This window comes from Tripterygium wilfordii, chromosome 6 (assembly GCF_013401445.1).
Source record: "Tripterygium wilfordii isolate XIE 37 chromosome 6, ASM1340144v1, whole genome shotgun sequence".
Classification (NCBI taxonomy): Eukaryota; Viridiplantae; Streptophyta; class Magnoliopsida; order Celastrales; family Celastraceae; genus Tripterygium; species Tripterygium wilfordii.
In genome coordinates this window covers 2,359,199-2,383,195 of record NC_052237.1, presented here as the reverse complement: position 1 = coordinate 2,383,195, position 23,997 = coordinate 2,359,199, and the positions used below count along the sequence as shown (strand labels likewise).

Below are 23,997 nucleotides of genomic sequence, written 5' to 3'. Positions count from 1 at the left end.
ACAAAAATCAAATTTATCACGATGAAAATTAATATTTTGAGTTATATCCGACAATCTCGAATTGACATTTTTTTTTTATGTTGAATTTAATTCTAAATATAACATATTTACGATGTTTGAAAATTTCCAAAAAAAATTGGTGCATGCACCGGTTGGAGGTCCAGTGATGAGTGCACTGCACTTCCCCCAGATCAATCACGATCGTGTCATCGACCGTAGTACTGTAGTAGTAAACAGACTAACAGAGGGATCGAGCCGCATATATACTTTTACTTGACGAAGTGGGAAAAAGAGCGAAATAGACGAAAAACCCTCCCTTGATGATAAAACCCAAAACCCTACTACTGTCTGCAAAATCCCCATCTTAACCCTCTCTCTGCCTCTGCTTCTTCTTCCTCCTTATATCTCCCCATTTTCGTTGTCTAGCTTATGAGTTGTACAACTTTTGGTTCTGTATTTCTCTTCTCTTCCTCTATGTGACTCTTCAAGGAATTTCACTCCTGCTGACTGAGGTCGATTTTTGCTTCTTTGCTATATGTTTATTTGTTGTTTGCGCATGGAAACAGAGAAATTAATGTTTTTTTTTGTGATTTTGGAAATTTTGAGTTGGTCTCACTGTCTGTCAGTGTCAGTGAAGCGGATTACTCAATTTTGTTTTGTTTTCATGTAATTATTTTTTCATGCGTAACGGATTTTATTCATGCTCAAGAGAGTGCGAATTATGGAAAGTTAATATAATCGACAGTAAAATCGGTGGTAAGAGCTATTGAAGAATACGAGAGGCCATGGCGATTAAGAAGAAAACGGCTCTCCAGCTTGAAGCTCTTGAGAAATTCTACGCAAGTAAGTTTCTCTCTTATTTAGCTTCAATTCTTCTTCAGGCGGCATCGGTTTTGTTGGCCTGTCGATGAAGTTGACCTATTTTACTCCTCCTTGTCAAAGTTCTTGATTTCTTCTTCTTATGGAACAGAGTCCTAACATATTATTTACAGTTTTATTTATTTTAGAGAGGACGGTTTTAGTATTGCGTAGTTCTATATGCCAATCATTTTCTAATTTGATGCAGAGCATAAGTATCCTTCCCAAGTGCAATCAAGGAGATTGCTGCTGTCTTGGGATTGTCATGTAAGCAGATCCGAGGATGGTTTATAGAGAAGAGGAAGAGAGACAAAACTATTGGCACAATTGTAGTAACATCTCGAGTTACCAATAGAGAACAATCTGCAGCTGCATCATCTTCTAAATTCATCAAACCAATTATTATCCAGAGCTATTGACTGCAGACTACATTCTGCAAAAGATTTTTCGCAAGGATGGGCCTCCTCTTGGTGCAGAATTTGACTCTCCTCAATCCAGAGCATTTTTATTCCGCAAAGGTGAGTTCAAAACTTGATGAGAAATAACATTTGCTAGCAAAAAAAAATTGAAATTGAGGATATTCAATAAAATATTACCTTTTCCTGCCATAGTGGTCAGAGTCAAACAATTGTCTATAGGCATACGCTGCATACCTTTGGTTCTATTCTACTGGCCTTTTGATTTTTGTGAACTGAGCTTGCCATGTTTGCTGGCATTGTACTTTGAACTTGAGAGTCAGTTAGGATAAAGGATATCTTTGAAGTAATATAGGACCTGGTTATTCTAATCAGAATAAGCCTTGTGCAGATATGATAGTAGTTTACTTCTCTGACATACCAGTTCAGAGATTGGTTAGTTTCATAATGATTTTTCGCTTGTTTGGAGAGCAACACTTCCATGTTGGACTAGTTGCAATTTAAGTCCAAGACCAACACCAACACATGATGCATGGGGTGATTTAGTCCATAATGCATAAGTTTGGCGTCAAGCACCCTAAATCTTGAGATGTTGATTGGAATCTTTAGTTATTGATTCTTTGGCTAGCCGACCAAACTCAAGGGGTCTGCTTGCTCCTTTGGTTTTCCAATAAGCATTTGCCTGGGGTGTTAATTGTTGGGTTATTCAAGTCGGTTGTCTCCTCATTGACATGTATGGCACTGGATTTTTATAATAATTTAAATGGCTGAATTGCCTTAGCGAGGTGGCATTGAAAACTTCAGCAGTGTATGGATGGTTCCCCCACCCCAACACCCTAAGGCCGTCAACTGATGCTTCCTATTGAAAGAAAATGCACAAAAAATGAGGTTTTGCTTTGTTATAAAAATTTAATTTAATTTGATAAAGGATGAAATGTAAAAGGCTGGCTGTTTTATTTGTTATTGTTTTCCTCATTATGCTCATGTGTATTGTGCAGTAGTAAGAATGATATGGTGACAGGTGGCTAAGTGGAATTTCTTTAATTGGTTGCATTTTAACGACTTAGTGTCCAACAGTCTTAGTATTTTTAGTATTTCTTCCCCCCAGTCTTGCTTCATATATTTTTCTGAGATTTTTTTAACCCTCTTTACATCTCCCTGCATGCTTAGCTTCTAGAAATTCTCTCCTTGGTTGCCAAGAGACACAAAGAGCAACAAAAAGGAGAAAGGTAATGGATGCAAGTTTCTAGTTGTCACTAAGTTGCCATTAAAATATTCTTTTGACCCTGGGGTTGCTCACATATTATTTCTTTCTATTTTAAGGTTTCAAAGCATGTTCTTATAGATCATGAGGATTCTGATAAGAGTGCTCCAGTAAGGAAACATGGTGTTGGGAAAGGTTTGATGACAGCTTGGCGTGTGACTAATCCTAATGGAGGATATTTTCCTACTGGTGTAACTCATATTCGACTCCTGCACCATCGAAACCACCACGCCAGAACAAAAAACCCCGACAATTTGCCTCTATTATGGTTAGTCATCTAATCTTCAGTTCATGATTTTTTTGATGATTGTTTTTGTGTTGTAGCAATTATCTAATTGTTAAGTTTTGTCAAGTATGAGCTGCTTGGAAACTTGACTGATGGGCGTTGCCTTTTCAGAAACAGAGAAAGTTGGAAAACAAATTAAAGGATAGCAAGAAACATCCATCAAAACAAGAGGGGTAATTGTAGTTTTATTTTTTTTGCTTATGCATATTTAACAGATGCTTGAGCAATTCGTCACTTGCCTGTGATGTAATATACAGGGGGAACATGCAAAGGATGTATTACAGAAGCCAACACAGAAAGAAAGATGCAAACTTGCTCTGGAAGGAGTGGCGTCTCATGAACATCTCAACCAATTTACAATTAGTGGATGATGAAGAGCTGGAGTTGAGAGAGTTACAAGCAGGCCCAAATCCACAACATGTGAACATTTTGCTGCCAATAGACTACGTGGTTGTTTGTTTTGCAGAGGTTAGTTTGATATATATATCTGAGAATGCTAGAATGAGTCCTGTGCGCTTTATTTTACAGAAGATACTGAAAATATATGCTGTAATTTGTTATTATTTCCAGATGTTCTGCCAAAATTTCCTCCAACTCTGTTAAGATGAAGTCACCATTTGCGATGCAACCTTGGGATTCTTCACCCGAGACAGTCAAGAAACTGTTCAAGGTGCATAGAGCATAATTGCTGGCCAATACTCTTATGATTCTGTTCTGGAATTTGTAAATTCTAGTTACTTCATATATGAAATTTGTTATAAATATGAGTCCCCTGTATTGGGCTATTTGTTGTTATATCATTTTCTATCTGAGGATAGGTACCTTTTCTTATTTTTTGTCCATTCATACTTCCTAGACTTTATATTTCTAGTCCATATCTTTTCTCACAGTACCATATGTATTTGGACTTTATACTTTCTGTTGAATAGTGCTGCTCTTCACACTAGTTCTGAATATGAAATTTTATCTCTGGAGGTTTAGTGATTCACCATTTGTTTCTGTACATGCTAGTCCGTGATAGTTTTTTGAGCGGCAAGCTAATTGTTAATCTGGTGGTCCTTTTGCTTCATAACCTGGCTTATATATTTGGTGTTTTTATTTTAAATCACTCCTCTATGTGCCTTCCCAAATTACTTTCACTAGTTGTTCTGGGTGAAGAAGAGACATTTGGGGCGGCGGGCTCTCTCTTCCTTTTTCCTCCTTTCTTTCTCCCTATCTTCTTTCATTGTTTTGGCTCTGGTTTCTTCTTTTCCTGGCTACATGATGCATAAAATTTATGCTTTTTCTGCAATTAAGCTATTTTTTACTCCTTTTTTTTCGCTTTTTCCTTAATTTTTTGGACCATTGTACATGTGTGTTGGAGCATGGTGCATGTGACATGTGTGTACATGTTACTAGTCTAAACGAAAGAGCAAAAGATTGGTCATGCTGGGAGAATTCTATGGGTCTTTTGGGAAGACGAACACCCTATTCTTCCTTGATTTCTTGTCATGTAAATGCAGTTGGGTCTTCCATTTTTTGTTGTACCCATGCATTTAATAGGAAGTAGCAGCACATCTATCTATAAACTTCTTAAGGTTTGACTAGTTTGGAGTTATTATACCTTAGTTTTGACTGGTTCGTTAACCTTATAATTGATTAGTTTACAAAGTTCCTTCATAGCTGGACTAGCAGTAATGGATGATTCTTGATATAGGATGAGAATTCTCTATGCATTTTTTCTTCTACTTATGGTTCTAAAACAGACTGATTGTGTAGCATCATGTCATTATTTGTGGGTTATAATTTTTTTAATGAATCTCAGTTGCATTTTCACAGTTTTTAATTATCTTACTGAATATGCTGATATTTCTCGTTCAGGTCTTCCATTTCCTTTATACTTATTCTGTTACGGTTGATATATGTTCCTTTACTCTTGACGAATTTGCGCAAGCGTTTCACTATAAGGTTAACTCTCTTCTCTAGCTTTTACTCCATCAAACCTTTTGCTTAGCTTGTAAATAGCTTAAACATGCCACTTTACTTTGTATGACCTGGTCTCATCTTTTTTTCCTTGAACTTATGACTTCCAGGATTCCTTGTTACTTGGAAAGATTCATGTTTCCCTTCTGAAGCTACTTTTGTCTGATATCGAAACAGAGCTTAACAGTGGTCTTTGGCCCAATCTGAGCATATCGTGCAAATTTCTTGCATTACTTCATTCGGTGAGTACCTACAATCTATTACAGAACCCTTTACATAAGCTATTTACTAAAGATAGTAATGCTTTAATCGAGCTTTATTCATCTCCGAATTGTGGAGCCTGATGTGTGAAACAACATTTTTCACCATCTGCTACTTTTATTGAAGTCTGATGCGTACATCTTGCATGTCCTCAAGCCCACCCAATGCAGGAGCCTTGTGCACGAGAGTTGTTTACCTTTTTACCTGCTATTGTTATTGACACTGGAAATAAATATGGCGACATGCTCCCAAATAGACTCCATTTGCGTTATATTTGAGACTGAACACATGCATCCTATTTGTTGAAACCATTTCTCTTAAGTTTTTAATTGTAACTCTTGTTGGATATCAGTCTAGAGTCTAGACCCTTTGTTCGCATTATTATAGGATCTAATTACAAATTAATTTATGAACAAAGTATTCAAACATGTTTGATATTTCAGAGATTCAACGAATTTAAAGGGCAGAATAAACATAAGAATCCTAGGATGTAGACATTGTAAACTGTTGAAGCCCAAACACAAAAGTCTCAAATCTAAAAAATGGAAAGAAGATGTGTGGTTTATAAGGTGTTGGATGGACCTAGTCTCCTGAGCCATTGGCTTTTGAGATAGTGGGCTTCCATCCAATGCCAAGTAAACCATGTTAGGCCCATGTAATGTGGGCTCACCCCCAGTCCAAATTCCAACATAAACTTTTAAAATTTTGTAGGTTGCGCTTCTATATGACTATCTTTCGTTATTATTTGTATACTTTACACTTCATTTATTTAAGATGGAACGATTATGCACAACTGCTTATCTCTGCTGTCTCAGGTTGAAAATCAATTATATGTTCTGGAGTTCTGGAGGAAATCTCTGAACCCTCTTACATGGATAGAAATACTTCGTCAAGTATTACTGGCAGCTGGTTTTGGATCAAAGAAAGGCTCCTTGAGGAAGGAACCCCTTAGCAAGGTATTAATTAGTTTTGATTATTTTATATGATTAGTCTTATGGTAGCCTCATTTTTTCAGAGTAACCATACCAAAGCCTAGTGTAAGGATAATATATATTTATAGGTCTTTGAATCCATTTGGGCAGACAGTTATTCAAATTATCTATGTCTAGGATATAAGGCTTTTTTGAAATTGCTAGATGCAGAAGTATGGTGTTAACATGTCATGTATATAACAATTCACTTTGATTGCGTACAGTGGATGTTTTTGTCAGAGTTAATTGCTACAGGTTTTAGCATTCTCTTGTGTGCACAAGAGTTTGTACTTTTCTTTTGTTGCATAATATGATCTTCCTGTTTTATGCTCATATCTTGGTTCTTTTATTTCAGGATTTTTTTTCCTTGCATGAAATATGAAGTTTGAAGATTTTTCTTGTTCTTTGTTTGGTTAGGAAATGAGCCTCATGAAGAAGTATGGCCTACATCCTGGTACTATGAAAGGTGAATTGTTCAAGCTCCTGTTAGAGCAAGGAAATAATGGGTTGAGAGTTTCTGAGCTGGCGAAGTCTTTGCCTGTAAGTTTCTCTTGTACAATGATTCTTTGCTCGAGGAGAAATGATGTTGACTTATTGATCAACATCATTATTCTATTCTTATATAATTCGGATGGTTTTGTTTTGAAGATTGTTGAATTGAATCTTGGTCGCACAACGGAGGAGCTGGAACCATTGATATGTTCAACTCTTGCAAGTGATATCACCTTGTTTGAGAAGATCTCATCATCTGCATATCGTCTACGCATCAGTTCAGCAAAGGAAGCCAATGATTCTCAATCAGATACTGAGGACACTGGAAGTGTGCATGATGATTATATTGATTGTGGGTCATCCAGCAGCAGCGATTCTGAGTGTGATTCAGGAAATTTCAGTCCCAAAATACTTGAACATCATTCTCATAAAAGTAAAGGTAACGTGCTTTCTGTGTACACCGAAATTGACGAGAGCCAACCTGGAGAAGTGTGGTTGCTAGGACTTATGGAAGGAGAATATTCTGATTTAAGCATCGATGAAAAGTTGAACGCCTTAGTGGCTCTGCTTGATATTCTTAGCGCTGGATCCAGTATTAGAGTTGAGGTAATCCTCAAATCATCTTAGCTTAACAATGTTTTTAAACTTGATTCTTCATTTTAGTTTTTTGTCCCCCTGTTACACTTTAAAAACAGTTCGGCTGTCATTGTAGAATTATTCTGTGAAATTGTGTTTGGTTCAGCTTATTTTACAGTTCATAAGCCGTTTCAAAAGCTTTAAGCTGGCTACAAATAAGCTGACGGCCTGTCAGAGCAGTTTATTTCAGCTTCTAAGCTCGTGATAATTGTGATTTTTCTTTATTCCAGCTTATAAGTTGTTCCTTGGCACATATTTTGCTTTATCAAATAACTAAATAGTCTTATCCATTCACGGGAAAAAAACCCTGATCAATTTGCAAGCCAGCTTACAGCCGTTGAACAAAACAGTTCTTTGGTAGTCCTTGGACTTCCCTGACCTGTATTAGTTTGCTGAGATTTGGCCACAAGTGACATAAAGTGACTTGACTCTTTTCTTTTTTGTACTACCTAATGTTCAGGCACCAATTTTAATAGGAAGTTGTAGGGAGGGGCATACTTTTGCAATTTTTGTCTTTAGTTGGACTGAGAGAGTGAGAGTTGTTTTATTGTAGATAGATATCAAATTACAGAGCAGGTGCTGGACCATGGGGTGGTAGGAAGTTTGTGTTGCCTACTTTTGGTTGAAACTGGATTATGAATTTTTGAGATCTTCCAGTCCAAATGAGTAATTAATGGTGATTTTATGCATAATCTAGTTTCCAGATGTCTTTTTTCAAAAAGGAAAAAAATTCTTTGATCCTATGTGGTTGATATATCTGGTCCGTTGTTGCAGTTGTGAGTATTAAAATTTAAAATCCTACAGCCTATATCTATTGAACTTTAGACAATTACCTGCAGAATGGTTGCTGCCCATCTAGAGATAGAAGGGCTGCAGATCCTGGTTTTGGTTTGGTCCTTCTGTTTTCTTTTAGGATTGAGGCTTTTATCTACTTTTTCCACCCTACATCTGCTTGTTGTAATGTCCCAAGTGTCCATGTTGTTAATCAATTTATCCTATTGACCACAATGAGTTAATAATGGTATTCATTACTGTTTTTATGATCACACGTTTATCTATATTTTAATCGCATTAAATTTGTTCTGCATTTTGTTTTCAGGATCTGCCAATATCTACTGTAGAATCGATTCCCAATATTCGCAATTATGGTTCTGGAGGAAAAATAAAGAGATCATCATCACAGAAACGTGACATGCCCAGACCATCCTGGGTCCATGGACAAATGCCTGATGTAAAAGAAGCCCACACATCTTTGGAGTTTAACCAGTTGATTCTTCTGTGTCATTCTCAAAGTCCTATAGTAAGGAGGATTCCCCTAGTGCAGGAAAAGAATCACAAGAAACAGAAGCTGCAATTGGTTTACACCCAATGCAATCTATATTTTTGGGGTCTGATCGTAGATACAACAGATACTGGCTTTTCTTGGGTCCTTGTGATGAATATGATCCTGGCCATAGAAGGGTCTATTTCGAATCTTCTGAAGATGGTCACTGGGAAGTGATTGATACCGAAGAGGTAACTTGTACCTTTCGTTTATTGACCCTTGGCTGTTAAAATCTCTTTCTGGTTTCATAGGAAATATGAGAAATTAGAATTAAATCATTTAAGTTGTGAGCTTTTTTTATTCCCCAATGTCTTGTTCAATGCATTATCTGACAATATTTGTTATGTTACTTCAATTGCAGGCCCTGAGTGCCTTAATATCAGTTTTGGATGACAGAGGTACTCGGGAGGCTCATCTTATTGAATCTATGGAGAAGCGAGGAGCTTCTCTCTGCCAAGCAATGTCAAGTAGAATGGCAAATGATGCCAGAATCAAGCTGTTGTCACATGCTGATCACTCTGGTTTGGAAATAGTAAGAGAAGCTAGTTCTTCTCCTGTGTCTGATGTGGACAACCTATGCCTGGCCGAGGTCTCAAAAGATTTGGTACCTCCATGTGGTGCTATAAATCTTGAAGTTGGGAAGAAGGGGGAAGATCAAAGCTGGAAATGGAGTCGTCTCCAAGAATTTGATTCTTGGATTTGGAAACATTTTTACTTGGAACTTAACACAGTGAAATATAGCAAAAGGTCTTATATTGATTCGCTCACTAAATGTGAAACTTGTCATGATCTGTACTGGAGAGATGAGAAGCATTGTAAGAATTGCCATACCACATTTGAACTTGACTTTGACCTAGAAGAACGAGTATGCCGTCCATATAGCGACTTGTAGGGAGCAATGTTGCGATGATATGTTTCTGAAGCATAAAAGTTCTGTCATCCCCAGCTGCAATCGTTGAAAGCTGCAGTTTCATGCTATCGAGGTATGGTGTCATGTCTCTTTTATCTTTGTATGGCTCTCTGCATCTCTTTTACTTTCAATTACTTGTTTGTGCTTGCATTTATAGCTTTGTATTTATGTTTTTCTGTCTGTTGACTCTCTTGTGTATGTATCGGTTGTATCCTAAGGCATGAGAAACATTAGCCAGTCTTTTGTGTTATATTTTTTCTTTCACAAAAGTTTACATACTTGAATATATACAAAGATGGCATTTACAGCATCTTAATGCAGTTAAAAGTTTGGAAAAAGTCAAAATGGCCAGAGTACTGTGTACAGTGTCCCTCCACATATTAGCCTTTGAGGGTTGGTAATACTTGTTATGGACCATTTCAAACAACAGTTTATTTGTTCTGATGACACTAGATGTTTATGGTGCTAGATACTGTTAGATTAAAAAGATTTAAATTCCTCACATAGTGCTCTCACCAGCATTGCCCTTGTATGTGGAGAGAGACTCCTCAATGGTTTAAACATTTGACACCAATGTTTGGATTTGGAGTATACGTGGATAAATGGAATTATTGATATTAGGATGAAAGATAAATTTGGAAGAATTAAAGAAGTGCTCACTGACTTAAATTACTGAAATATGCTTTGTGGGAAAAGATTGGTGTGGATGAAGGTTGAGAAGCCATCATCGGACTATTGTTGTTGCTGCTTATTTTTCAAATTTCAGGCAAAATTTTTTTGGATATCTAATGGATATTGTTGTCTTTTCAATACTTTCGATTTCTTCTGTCGAAAAGATCATTTATTTGTAGGATTGTGCTTGATATAAATAGACATACACGAAGTGCTCACTGACTTTTATGGTGTTTACACTCAATCCAGCGCAATGACCGACTCTAACCACTGCGCTCATTGAAGTAGAGTGATTTTTAAGATGTTGCTAGAAGGAAAAGAAAAATGCTGCAGGCACTTGCATTGATAACAGACAGAGACCTTTGTTTTGGGGTCAAGGGCCTGGATAGGGTAAAATGGTGAGATGGGATTGAGTTGAGTTAGTTGGCTCTTACAGGCTTGAAGAAGGTTTAAGGACTTTAATCGAAAGACTTTTGATTTGCCTTGCTAGAGGGTGTTTTGTAATGTACACATGCTTGTTAGAAGTACTACACACACCAGTGATATTGTATGCTATCATGTTTTGTCTCACAGTTAATATACCTTCATTTTATCTGCAGTCCGTCATACCAGAAGATGCCATGGTGGGTGCTTGGACAAAGTCTGCTCATAGGTTATGGGTCAAACGCATCAGGCGCACATCTTCTTTGGTGGAGCTTTTGCAGGTCTTTTCTTTTTCTATTAGATATTGCCCTTGGTATTTTTAGCGGTATCACTAGAAGTTATTCTCTTTTTTTCTTAGGTAAATCATAGGATGTTGTCATAATCTGAGCAATACATTTTCATTCACTCTTGCAGGTTGTTACTGACTTTGCTGCTGCAATTAAGGAGGATTGGCTACGTGAATGTCATGTTGCTGAAGGCTCAGATATTGTTCTGCAAGAAATTATTGCATGTTTTCCAAGTATACCTCAAACCTCATCCGCATTTGCACTCTGGTTGATGAAATTGGATTCATTAATTGCACCATATATGGAAAAGGCTCGTTCTTTAAAAAATCAGGAAACACAGTCCAAATGTACAGGTAAATATGACTTTTGATATTATTTCTTCATGCATGGGATTATAAACATTTTCTTTTCTTTTTCATGACATGGGCAATAGATTTTAAGAATATACTAGTGAAGCTCTTGTTGGTCAGGATTTGGGTCTTTGTGCGATTAAAACTTGGGGCTTTATAATGGATCTTAGCTTCGTTTGGTGCCTGAGTTTTTAAGGTACCAGCATAGATGTCAAAATGGTAGCTCCAATGGAGTTTTTCTTATTTAGCTTTATGCTGGTTGGAAAATGTGTTGTAGTGTTGATTGGAGGATGTGTTGTAGAGACTTCTGCAAAAGTTGAAATTTCAAGTTTTATTGATATTCATGGAGAAAATGAAATAAGATCTTAGGGGCTTATTAAAGTTTTCAATTCAATGGGTATTTTTTTTCAGGGAAACCGGCCTTTCTTAATTTGATATGTTCATAATATCTGGTAATTTGATGAGTGCAAGTAATCATATTGTGTGGAGACTTAGAACTTGAAATAGTAAGAAAAAGATTGATTATACTCGAGCCAATTGGGGAAGTAAAGAATACCAATAGAATAGAAGAAAACTTCTCAACCCCCACTTAAGAGCTGTAGGCTTATGCAATGTCCTATACCCCCAATTATGGAAAGAGAGTGGTTTGGAAACTTTTGCGTGGAAGGCAGCATCAATAGTAAATCATGATAATTGCATAATTGTCGATGTGAAAATGCAACATTCTGTAAGTGGGCTAAGATTAATTTTTTTTATGCATGTCATGTGCGCATTGGTCTTTGAGTATTGAATTCTTGTGATCATTCCCAATTCTATGGTGTCAAGATTTATTGACCGAATAAACTTAATTTGTTGTGTCTCAGGTACTCGTGCTGCAAAGCAATAGATTTTTTCAGAGTCTGGAGCTAATGCAAGTGGCAATACAGGTACGAAATATTGTAGGCATTCAGCTGTGTAGGACAAATGTATTTGCTCTCTGTTGCCTGCTTTTGAAGCAGTAAAACAGTTCATTGTGCCAATTTTACTTTTGAATAGAATGCAAGGATGGAATGCATGTAAAAAGCAGAGGCTATGACCATTTAAATTTTTTGACCGTTGCTGTACTTCGGCAATTTAAGTAATAAAATGTTGTACAGCACAGCGATGGATAAATATAGAGAGGAAACCAAGTTTTTGGTTAACGAACGTTTACCTTGTTCCCTGTAATAGCAAAATAACCTTCATTGATATTTTGCCGGGAATTATGTTGCAACTCTATTAGTCTATTTTACTTTTGACAGTGGTTTTTCCTCGATCATGCATACTTAACAATCCACTTGTTGTAATAGGCAAAATAATTTTTTTTTACTGATTTACATAGTTCATTACCACATAATACAAGATGATACTTTCTTTCTCAAGACCCTTTCCCGTTGAACGGTTTGCGGCTTGTGTCTTGATTTTTCCTTTTGTTCAATATTGTTGGCAGTGAGACTAGGATTGATTCTACTTTATTTTCCATGAAAGGTTTGTGCAATCCTTTACATCAGCAATTTGTGTAATTAGTTGGATGTAAATTCATTCCTAAAGAATAATAAAATGGTTGTGCTATTGCTGAAGTTATTGTTGAATTTCTTCTGAACAGCTAAAAGCCTACTTTGTTCAGGATTATTATCAAACGTAGTAAAAAAGTAAGTTATGGGCTCCGCTAAAGTAGCTGAGATTCACGGTGGTTTGTATCAACTCTGTTTTCGGTTATATCGAGATATACCCTAATGATATATGTGTGACATTGTTATGCTCTCGTGCATTACAACACCAAGGGAACCATTCCTGGATTCTCTTTATAAACTTGTCAATGTTGCTGTTTTCGCAGGCAATTTTGTAGAGGATAAAGTGAGCCTTTGCGCAACATTATTATTATATATCTAAAATCATGCTACAAGTCAAATGCATCAAAGAGATCATGTTTCATCTATAATTAGTTTCAATAGCCACTCTAGTTTAGCATAATGATGTGTATCTCGATTACCGGTGTAATTCAGGAATCCAAAATTAGCTGCTCGATCGTCATTTCACCAAACAGAAAGCTTTAATAAATGTTCCACAATTGTACCATATGCCAAAGGTTTAACTATAGTGATGTTACATTTTTATCATGCGCACAGAGCTACCTCTTAAGGAAATGACAAGGAAAGCTTGATCTCACCATTGCGCTTTATGCTATTAAAGGCCATAGTATCAAGATGAACTCTTGTGAATCTTCACAATTTCATGAACAGCTGAGAAGTCGAGGTCACCTAGCTCCATGCTCCTGGCCTTCTTGAAAGCCTACAGGGAATTGTAAAATACCATGTTTCAGTGCAATTTACAGACAAACTTCCTCTGACATGTAATACTTAACGACGCTGTTTTGAAGAACAGACTGAAACTTGGATCACATATTCACATTCTCATCCCATCTGTCTATATGTCAGCTCTGTACATTGAGAATTAAGAATTGGAGGTAAATCCCATACATAAACTCTGATTCATAGTTCACCAATTTTGTATTTGATGTGATAGAAAGAACAATTCGATAACTGGTGTAAGTTCTAATGATTAGTATACCATTATTTAACCATGTTTGCCTTGCCGGAGCTCTGTGCTGTTTATTTCTTGTTTTAAAAAAATAGGAAGCAGCTTGTCTTTTCCAGACGTTCATAATATCATATTAATTAACATGGCATGGCTATCCAACTCAAAAATATTGCTACCACCTTTTAATGTCTAGAGACAGCCAACTAACATTTAAGTAAGAATATACAACCTCATTGGCTGCAGCTGCTACGGGCATTGACACGGCATTTTCATCTCCCAGGGCAAGAGCCAATCTCATGTCCTTCTGCTGATGTTTTAGAGGAAATGCTGGGGAATAATTATTCTGGATCATAGTGGGCCCTTTAAGCCTGAACATTGGATTAGCAATTCCACCTAGATCCTGCCAAGATGCAGGGGCATCAACAGTTGTCCTAAAAACCAACAGAAGTTAACACAAAAAATTGTCGATGGCTTACCAGTACATCAAGAAGAGCATGAGGGTTCAGTCCACTCCTTTCAGCTAGCACAAGTCCTTCTGAGAACGCATTCATCATACTGCAAAGCACAAGTCACAAAAACCAATATCTTCCATTTACGTGCATACAGACACCAGAATATCAGCAAAGGGAAAGTTTAAAATGTCAAAATCATTAATTATCCTACATTGTGTGTATTTTAAACATCTCAGATACAGTTCTAGGCGAATTAAGGCTCCATGGTACAAGACTGTTCTGGTTGGTTACAGTTGGAAATCCTGAAATTCATCTCTGAGATACACACTATCAAATATCCAACACTATCATATGGTTATTCCAGCAATCAAGAAAAGATCAAATTTTTTGGAAGTCGGTTATATCTTAGATGGGTATAGAAAAGGACTAGTATGATGGATATGATTTAAGTATCATGATGGGTAAGGATTTCAGCAAGTTTGATTGCTAACACTGATATCTTAGGGGAACTTTTTAACTTCCACTACTACGTAGACAAATCATATAATCCCGATGACAGATAGGCCCATGTTACTACAAAAACAACCCAGAATCATTGATTATCTATACACACATTTTATTAAAAATATGCTGGCTTATATTTTACTGGTTTTGATTTCAGAAAGACTCCACTTCCAAGATCATCCTTATAAAAGCAACAATTACCTGCCCATTATCATGTTGACAACAAGTTTCATTTTTGCTCCATTTCCAACATGCCCCAAGAAGAAAGACTTCTTTCCCAAGACGTCGAAAGCAGGGATTGCTTCCTCATACAAAGCCTACATTTTGCCAAGCAATAATAATTTACGATGGGAAAAGCAATTGGTGCTAGTAAGTTGCATCTATACAGTTACAGAGAGAAAAGGGGAAGGGGGAAGAGAGAGAATAGTCTATTCTATTGAAAAGATAAATGAGGAATTTTAGGAGTTCACATGCAAATGCCACGATTTTAACCTAACATCATAATATTGCATATACAAATCTACAGCTAGCAGTGGCATAAAGGTTTTCAGATAATTATGCCACAGACTCCTCTATCTCAGTTTTATTCTTCCATATTTTGTTTTGATCATAAGAAATGTAAGTGAATTATTCACATATTGCATGAGAGCAAAACAGCCATTCGAGGAAAGCTTCAAGTATGGGAATCCAATGAGATAGACACTACATTGCCGAATTATCCATCTATCTATTCGAGGATCAAATCATTGTAATTACTAACAGATTTGAAAATCTATATTGGGTTTTTTGCCTTTAGCTACCAGATATATATATGTCTTCAAAAGTAAACCAAAAGCATAGGAGACTGCATTGAGGTTTGCCAACTTTACAGCCTCCATTATTTGGACAAGTTGTTCAATGTATTAGGACATAAAGTATGCAATCTATTGCACTAGAATTAATTCAAGAAAGCATAAATAATTAAACAAAATATCAATCTACCTCATCCCCAGCAGCAAGAATTACTAGTTGACCATCTTCTGCAGGTTTTTTGCTGCCTGATACAGGAGCTTCAAGGAAAGAACCGCCCTTAGTTGTAACCGCCTGTAAGATACCAGCTGCATACCTTAGTTTGATAATATATCTAAAGCTGGCTCAATGTTATGTTTATCATACGACAAAAACAAGTAGCATCAAATGTGACAGAGGCCTCATAAGCTATATAAAGATGTCAAAGGAAAGTATCTGCAAATTTTATGAATAATGAAAGAAAGAACATACCATTCAAAACAAGTTACAAATTTATAAGCTGGTTGCTTGTTGACATCTCTGACAATGTAAGTTTCTTTTTAGAACCATGGTTATTTAAGGGAACATTGAACCTCAATCGCTAATTTCTAAAGCATCAAAAACACCAAGTCTGAAACAAGACTATGTATTTAATGATTACAGTCACTAGACCATTGCTGAAATAAACGAAGTCACAAAACGGGCTGAGACGAAACGGATGAGCAGCAAGTGGCAATACAAACCTTGTGAATCTTTGAGGAAGTATCATCATCCACCGTTGACATGTCAATATACCCTTTTCCACTGCCGATTTGCTCAAGAACGCCATCTTTGTCGAAAACCACCTAAGTGATCACCACAAACAAGGAAAAATTTAAGAAGAAAATTCATTAGCGTAAACAAGAAGAGCTGCAGTAGAAATACTGACAGAAAGAGCAGCTGAAGGATCAGATAAAATTGCAACTGTAATCTTGCACTTTTTGACTACAGCTGCAGGGGTATCTCCAATTGTTGCCCCAAACTCCACCAGTTCTTCACACTGACAATCAAAAGAGCAAAACATAAATCATTAAGAGTTCAATTTCAAACTACTTAACACAAGAAATAACACGAATTTCACCGAAACTATAACCAAGAGATATCAAGGCCTCCAAGTCTCATCAGCTTAATGAACTAATCTGTACTTGAGCTTTGCAAATTGCTAGAAATCGAAACACAAAAAAAAAAAAAACAGTCCATAATCATATTGGTCTGTAGATTCTCGAGATGATTCTAGGAAATACATGCATAAAATCAATCAAAATCAAAATACGAATCATTACTGCATACTACATAGTAGAACTTGACTGGGAGTACCTTAGCGAGCGTCCTGTTCCAAACAGTAACCTTGAAGCCATTCTTAAGTAGATTCATGGCCATAGCCTTTCCCATTATCCCGAGCCCCAAAAATCCTACCTCCATCTTCTTCTTCTTCTCCTACCTCTCTTCCTGTGAAATTTTTTGGCTCAAACAAACACAGCGATCTCACTCTCTGATCGACTGATAATCAGAGTGAGTCCACGTTTATAGAAGGAAAGCATCCTTCACATAAAATAAAAAGTAATTATAATAAGAAATAGATAGCCATCAAAGGATTAAAATACAATTATTGATTCTTTCGGCATTAGACAACAATGGAAGGATGGATTATTTATATTCTTAAATTGTCTTGATTTGTTTAGGTGCGATCGATTTTGGGGAATTAGGATTGGTGGTTGATGAACAGATCGATTTTGTCCTCCACTAATTTCGGATTCCACAAAGCAGGAATGTTAGCCCTATGTTATACTTTTGGCCAATTGATGTGACCCACGTGTACACTGTCATGCTCCTGAGTCATGACTATGATGTTTGGAGGGCCGGGCTTCGTTCAAATTAAGGGCTCAAATTCTTGGGCCGCGGGCTTGCTATGCCTTGTTGTGGCCGTGTAATCCAGGCCCTGCCATTCCAGAGAATACACTGCGGGCGTAAAAGGGTTAGCCCAATATTACAATATGTGCCAATAGGATAGTCCAATATAGGCAAAGGGCTCTAGAGTAAAGAGAATGCTTCGCTGGCCCGTTTAAGCCGGGCCGTTATATTCTAGGGTCTTCACAACGGGCCTACGGCTGATACTGCTGACAAGCAAGGAGGCGAAGGCAGCTGAAAAGAAGGCTCCACCACCAAAGCCTAAACCAGCTGCAAAAGCTCCGGCTAAGCCGCTGCCATGGATGATGGAGGAAGATATAATTCCTGCATTAAGAGCAATTTTTGAAGTTCAAGATAACATCTCTGAATCAGAGCTTTCTTTCCAAGAAAACAGGGTAAGTCTGCCACTTTCTCATTTACTGCATTTTACCTATAACATGTAACTCATTCCTTCTTAATCCCCAACCCAATACTGTTTCTAATCTCTTCCTGATTTCCAGTTTTTGTTTTTATTTTCCCCTTCAAAATAACAGTTGGATGGTTCCTTTCTAAAGCACGGCAATTCATATTCATTTCTGGCATTCTTTCCTGGGTTTGACTTGCTTTCAAAAACTGTGCATTTGTTCTCTTACTGCAACTTATAGAGAGTTGAGCTCTGTTATCTTGTCCCAAAGCAGGTCCCAAAGGGTTTTCCCTATCCTCCAGTCCAACAGCTCAGGAGCAAGCACAGTTGAGCCCTTCCTCATTGATGAGAAGAAAACCACTTCACAACACGTTGTTTTCTGGGTTGAAAAGCGTTTGGCAGCTCAAGGGATCATCCCAGTTTGCAAAGAATAAGCAGACGAGTCTATAAAAGAAATATTAACACATCAATCATCAAAACACAAAAGGTCTCGTAGTATTTTAGATTCCATGAAAATTGTTGAAAAATGCAAATCCATAAAATAGCTACATAGGGTCCATCTGAAAAGCACAAGCCCGATTAAGTTAAAGTACATTGTTGCCTTTGGACCATGGTTTTGCCTTTGGACCATGGTTATACAAAATAAATTACATCTGGCATTGAAACAAAGCACAAGAGTTCAAAAGGTACTTTAACCATGAGGCAAACATAAGTTGATTTTGTAAAGTTCATGGGAATGTTAATAGTCAGAACCAGTATTAGCTTTGGCCATGGCATGGCGAAGTTCAGTCAAGAAGTCCATCCGCAACCCAGAAGAATCTCCAGCACTATTTGCTTGAGACATGAGCTGAGGACAACAAATCCAAAATAAAGAGAGAGAAAGCGAGAGCGAGAGAGAGAGAGAGGGGGTGGGGGGGGGGGGGGGGCAAAGAAAGTATCATGTATACCTGGTGAGGAAGTCTGAAATGCCCCCATGCTGATGCGCTACTTCCAGAGTACATAACTGGCCTCTCTGAACATATAAGCTAATCAGTAATTTTAAACGTTTTAAAGCACAAATATTTTAGACAAGCCACTGTAAATGGGGGCAGTTAATATCAATTTGAGCTCAAAAATTTTGAGCAGGACCTCATTTCTTCCAATATACTCGAGTTTCTTCACTTATTTTTTGTGTTCAGATGGAAAGAAAATAAACAAATAAGGCAGCAATAAAAGCTGTAAATCTCATACAATATCAGTCAACCACCAATAATTTCTAAGAACGCTACTTCTTTTACAATCATAGAGATTTCATAGTGCCAAGACAAAAGACACACAAATATGGATGATATAAATAAGTATTTCCAAAACCAAATAGTTATTCTCAAATTAAATTCGAAACACCAATTTCCAGACCAGTTAAGCAGTCACAAAATAATGAAACTTCAGGTTCGCTCCACACTCACCAGATAAATCTATTGTCGTATTATTATAGAAATTCATTGCAGCCACCCAACCTGCACATAAAAATGCATAAAACGGTAATTACATGACAAAAAATTGCATGCATATGACCTTAAAATCACCATACCACAAGTCCATCACTCTCAGTAGAAAGTTGCTAATTATACTTAGATAATCTGCAGAACAAATTCAGAATGGCACAATGAATGTAAAGGCTAAGACTACTGGGTAAAATTCTCAAACAAAAATTAACTCTGCATCTCAAAGGTGGAGCAAAGAAACCCCTAAAACACCTTCACATTTCTGAGAAACCCAAGCTCTCAAGGTCATGGTTATATTTTTTAAGTAGCAGGGACATCCTGATTCCAGTACAATTATTAGTAGACTGCATGAACATACAGCAGAAGTTGTTCTGCTCATTGGAATACCAAATAAATTCAATTTGTTTCCAGATTATCAATTACTTGATATATGACATCCGTTTAAGGTCATTGCTATATGGTACTTTTCAAAAAATAACTCTAAAGATGGAACAACATACAAATCAATATAATAATTTATACAAGCATCCATGCAAAGGTAGTGGAAATGTACGTTCATTCAAAAAATGAGAAGCTGCACTGTGGGAACACCCTTCTAAAGCTATTAGCACTGGATGAGTGTTCTCGTTCAAGAGGCTGCTGCTCCCCGTCTCACCATGTTCTGCAGCAGGAATATTTCTTAAAGTGACAGACTGATTCTTCTCTGCATCAATCCCACAAAAAAAATTTAGCATATTCAAGTTGATCTGCAAATTTTAATGAAACCTCAATTTACACATGACAATCAGTGTCAGGGCTCAAAATTTACTATTGTTGCAAAAGGCATCCGATCTGCATGACAAGCTCAAGGACATTACACTAGAACTCAATTACATTATCAATAATGAATCAGTATAACTTTCCCATAACATCTTCTAAAACGTGAGTAAAATACATAATGAAACACACACCCACAAGAGCAGCAATTAGCTTTAGAAAAAGAGACAGAAAAAATTAAAACTACTTCAGCCATAACATGCCTTTTAATGATGATGAGAAAGTAGCCAGTTCCTACGGAAAGATCAATGGGACCCAATGCAAAACAGCAACGGCATGAAAGTATGAAACAGAAAGGAAACAATTGAAATTTCGGCTGGCACATCCTTGGAAAGATAAGGGAGGTGAAAAAATTCACCCATGTATGATTTTTCATTTGAAGCACATAATTCATAATTGGGATGTAGTCACTTTCACCTCCAGACCGCAGTTCCCACCAATTAAGTGGAGTAATGTTGAAGGTAAGGAAACCAACTGGAGGTAATTGAGCCACCATCACCCCCAAAAACCATAGCTTTAGCTTATTAAAAAAACTAATAAACGAAAATGTCCAACAATAACTATAATTTAGAGTGTGTACGAGCACACTGCAGTTCTAAAGGAAGAACCGGAATAAAAAATCAATGTTGAAAGCTAATATGATCATATTTGAGACTAGTAAAAACACTAACCTGCTGATTTGCGCCTATTGAGAGACCGAGTTCTGTAACGTTCAGTAAAACAAAAAGAAATGCACGATAATTCATATAACGCATCAAGAAGGTGTGAACAAGTTAACGACAGAGATCAGAGAGAGAGAGAGAGAGAGCGCTTGCCTTTGATTGGGAGGTGCATAGCGCTTGAGAACTGGTTCAGCAGCAGCAGCAGATGTCGTTGAATTGTCCAGCATCTCCTCCTCCCTTTGTCTCGCTCTCTGTCTCTGCGTCTCTCTCTCCTCCTTGGACTTTCGCTATTACACAGTTACAGTTTTGCCCCGATCAATAAAATTGATTATTTTTTCACACTGACCCCTCTTGTTTGACGCGATTTCAGTTGTGCCCCTCCAGGTGTTCTTCTTTTTAGAATTTCAACCTCGAAGTTTTATTTTTTATTTTTTCAAATTCAATATTGCTCCCCTAAAGTGAATAATATGCGACCTAACAAGCTTTCTCTGCCTTGGTCTCCATGATTTTGAACTGTTTCGATGGCATTATTGATTATTCACAAATCACAACCGCCGACAGATTTTGCAGGTCTATTAGAATCCGAATCATTGTCCATCTTAAGGGTTTGGGTTTAGCCGAAGTAATAAAGGCCCTGTAGTCAATATATATGGGACCGAAGCCCAAATTAGGGTTATGGGCCTTGTGGCGAAAGAAGGGCCTAAAGGAATAAATGAAAAATGCTTCAGTTTGGGCTTCAAGGGACGCTTTGTGAATTCTTTTGGGGAAGCCATAATTTGCACACCAATTTGACTCATTGCACACATATTTTTTTAAAATATTTAAATTTATAAAATTATCCTTATATGAAATTATTTAAAAACCTATTTACTTTTTACACCCATATTTCTTTCTCAATACAATCAAATTAAATTATAACCCTAATATTTTTAATTAAATTTTTTTAACACAATAAGTTTCTTAATTTCAAACTCAATTAAAGATAAATTAGAAGTTACTCCCAACTTGATCTGCTTTGTTGCCCCAATATCCCAACAGAACTGTAAATCTTGCCACGAACTCTAAAAGAAATATAGAGAGGAAGAAGAGAGACATAGATAGAGTGAAAGAGAAGGGGATGTGGTTTTCATTGTTATAGAAGAGGAAGAGAAAGGTCAACCATGGTTGTTTCTTCTCCTTGTTTGACTGGTTTTGAATAGAAGCACTGGTGGGTTAGCAATAGAAAATTTTATATTTTCAATGCCATTCAATTTTATTTTTTTCATTTGGTCATTTAATCGAATGGGTTTTAATCTTTTCTATTACTAAGGCATTGAAAATTTTTTGATCCTACATACCCTCTTCACAAATTGATAAATTGATTAAGAGAGAAAAACAAAATTTATTTTATTGGATGAAAGGGTAATTTAGGAAGTATAATGTGTATTAGATTTTTTTCTTTAGGTGTGTTAAGTAAATGTGTGCAGTGAGTTTAACTCTGTGTGCAAATAATTAATCCCTTCCTTTGGGTTTCTTTGTGCCGTATTCTAGACTGGACTGGACCAAGGCCCATTGGAATTACTACGAGTGAAGGGCCGAGGCCCGAAAGACATGGTGATTTAGAACGTGCTGGGTGTCTGTGAATCTAACACCACCAGATTTTTTGAGGACTTGGGAGGCAATGCCGAAGGAGTAGTATGGTCGAGAAGTTGCCATTTGGCACAGGAGATGTTGTGTCAGCAACATCAAAGGTTATCAATATCGTTTATCTAGTTATTCATCCTACTTGTGCACACCCAGTTGGACAACCAGATCACAACCTAATCTTAAACTTGGCCCACCTCTCAAATACACCAGGATTTCAAGCCCTCAAGTAGTGGCCTGGATTCATTCTAACTCTGCCTGCCTTGTTTATTGTAGGCAAGAGCACCATAATTCTTTTCAGTTCTCAATATAAAATTTTCGTAGAAAGCAAGGGGAAGCAAAGAAGAAGAAATGGCAACTCAAGCACTGGTATCATCCTCTCTGACCTCTTCAATGGAGGCTGCTAGGCAAATATTTGGAGCAAAAACCAATTCAGTCTCCAATTGGGTCATCAAGGAGAGCTTCCTTTGTTGTCAGGGCTGCTTCCACTCCCCCAGTCAAGGTCCTTAATTTCATCGAACTCACTTTTTGGTTTCTAATTTTCTATTACTCAATTACATACCTTACTAATTAAAGCCTTTGGTTATACTATTTTGCAGCAAGGAGCAGACAGACAACTTTGGTTTGCATCGAAACAAAGCCTTACTTACCTGGATGGCAGGTAAACTCATGCACCTACATCAGTTTTGTCTTGACTATCAGACGAATTCTAGTTAGCATTTGATGCTGAAATTTATTTTACAGCCTCCCTGGTGACTTTGGATTCGACCCGCTAGGACTCTCAGACCCTGAAGGCACTGGAGGGTTCATAGAGCCAAGATGGTTGGCCTATGGTGAGATCATCAATGGAAGATATGCCATGTTAGGTGCAGTTGGTGCTATTGCTCCTGAGATTTTTGGGAAGCTTGGACTCATTCCTCCAGAAACTGCCCTCCCTTGGTTCAAAACTGGCGTGATTCCTCCCGCTGGGACATACAACTACTGGGCAGACCCATACACACTGTTTGTGTTTGAGATGGCACTAATGGGTTTTGCAGAGCACAGAAGATTCCAAGATTGGTACAATCCTGGTTCTATGGGTAAGCAGTATTTCTTGGGATTGGAGAAGGGTTTGGGAGGGTCTGGCAATCCAGCTTACCCTGGAGGACCATTCTTTAACCCTCTTGGATTTGGAAAAGATGAGAAGTCATTGAAGGATTTGAAGCTGAAGGAGGTGAAGAATGGAAGACTAGCTATGTTGGCAATCGTGGGTTATTTCATACAAGCTCTTGTTACAGGAGTTGGGCCATTCCAAAACCTTCTGGATCATTTGGCCGATCCTGTCAACAACAATATCTTGACTAACCTCAAGTTCCATTAGGCCTTGCAGTTGTTGGTTGTCTGTTGTCATAGGCCAACTACCTCCCTTTCATCTCTTGTTTCATCCCTTGTCGTCTACTGTAATTTCCTGTAAGAAACGATGTGTGAAGGACTTAATACATTGCATGTTTAATATAAGCGACTCTCAAAACGATGTGTGAAGGACTGAGTAGTAAATACATTGCATGTTTAAGATATGCGACTCAGTCATTTATAACATCAAGCATCTTGGCCTAGGATATATAACAGAGACCAATTGCAGGTGTAAGCAATTCAAATAATATTGATAGAATTATCCTGCCATTCCG

The 23,997-nt window shown here is 37.3% G+C and overlaps 4 protein-coding genes and 1 pseudogene across 4 annotated transcripts; 3 read left to right on the top strand and 2 right to left on the bottom strand.

Moving 5' to 3' along the window:
* Nucleotides 1-409: 409 nt before the first annotated feature.
* Nucleotides 410-12,447, top strand: LOC120000582 (annotated as a pseudogene).
* Nucleotides 12,448-13,119: 672 nt separating this feature from the next.
* LOC119999815 (glyoxylate/succinic semialdehyde reductase 1-like) lies at nt 13,120-17,046 on the bottom strand. The gene is made up of 8 exons (XM_038847572.1): nt 16,752-17,046; nt 16,324-16,434; nt 16,139-16,240; nt 15,609-15,710; nt 14,829-14,944; nt 14,148-14,226; nt 13,901-14,071; nt 13,120-13,422 (listed from the first exon to the last, which is right to left on the bottom strand). Exons 1-8 carry the CDS (start codon nt 16,854-16,856, stop codon nt 13,333-13,335), a joined length of 876 nt encoding a protein of 291 aa, XP_038703500.1. The 5' UTR covers nt 16,857-17,046; the 3' UTR covers nt 13,120-13,332.
* Nucleotides 17,047-17,272: 226 nt separating this feature from the next.
* LOC120000581 lies at nt 17,273-18,179 on the top strand. The gene is made up of 4 exons (XM_038848713.1): nt 17,273-17,361; nt 17,521-17,737; nt 17,876-17,934; nt 18,020-18,179. Exons 1-4 carry the CDS (start codon nt 17,273-17,275, stop codon nt 18,177-18,179), a joined length of 525 nt encoding a protein of 174 aa, XP_038704641.1.
* Nucleotides 18,180-18,218: 39 nt separating this feature from the next.
* On the bottom strand, nt 18,219-22,402 carry LOC120000580. The gene is made up of 7 exons (XM_038848712.1): nt 22,313-22,402; nt 20,861-20,994; nt 20,717-20,748; nt 19,783-19,932; nt 19,191-19,241; nt 18,693-18,757; nt 18,219-18,592 (listed from the first exon to the last, which is right to left on the bottom strand). Exons 1-7 carry the CDS (start codon nt 22,400-22,402, stop codon nt 18,485-18,487), a joined length of 630 nt encoding a protein of 209 aa, XP_038704640.1. The 3' UTR covers nt 18,219-18,484.
* A 174-nt stretch (nt 22,403-22,576) lies between these two features.
* LOC120000571 (photosystem I chlorophyll a/b-binding protein 3-1, chloroplastic-like) lies at nt 22,577-23,851 on the top strand. Its single transcript, XM_038848703.1, is given in 4 exon segments — nt 22,577-22,753; nt 22,755-22,832; nt 22,930-22,991; nt 23,075-23,851. Coding segments are annotated over 4 exon segments (828 nt in total). The 5' UTR covers nt 22,577-22,681; the 3' UTR covers nt 23,691-23,851.
* The last annotated feature ends 146 nt before the right edge of the window (nt 23,852-23,997 follow it).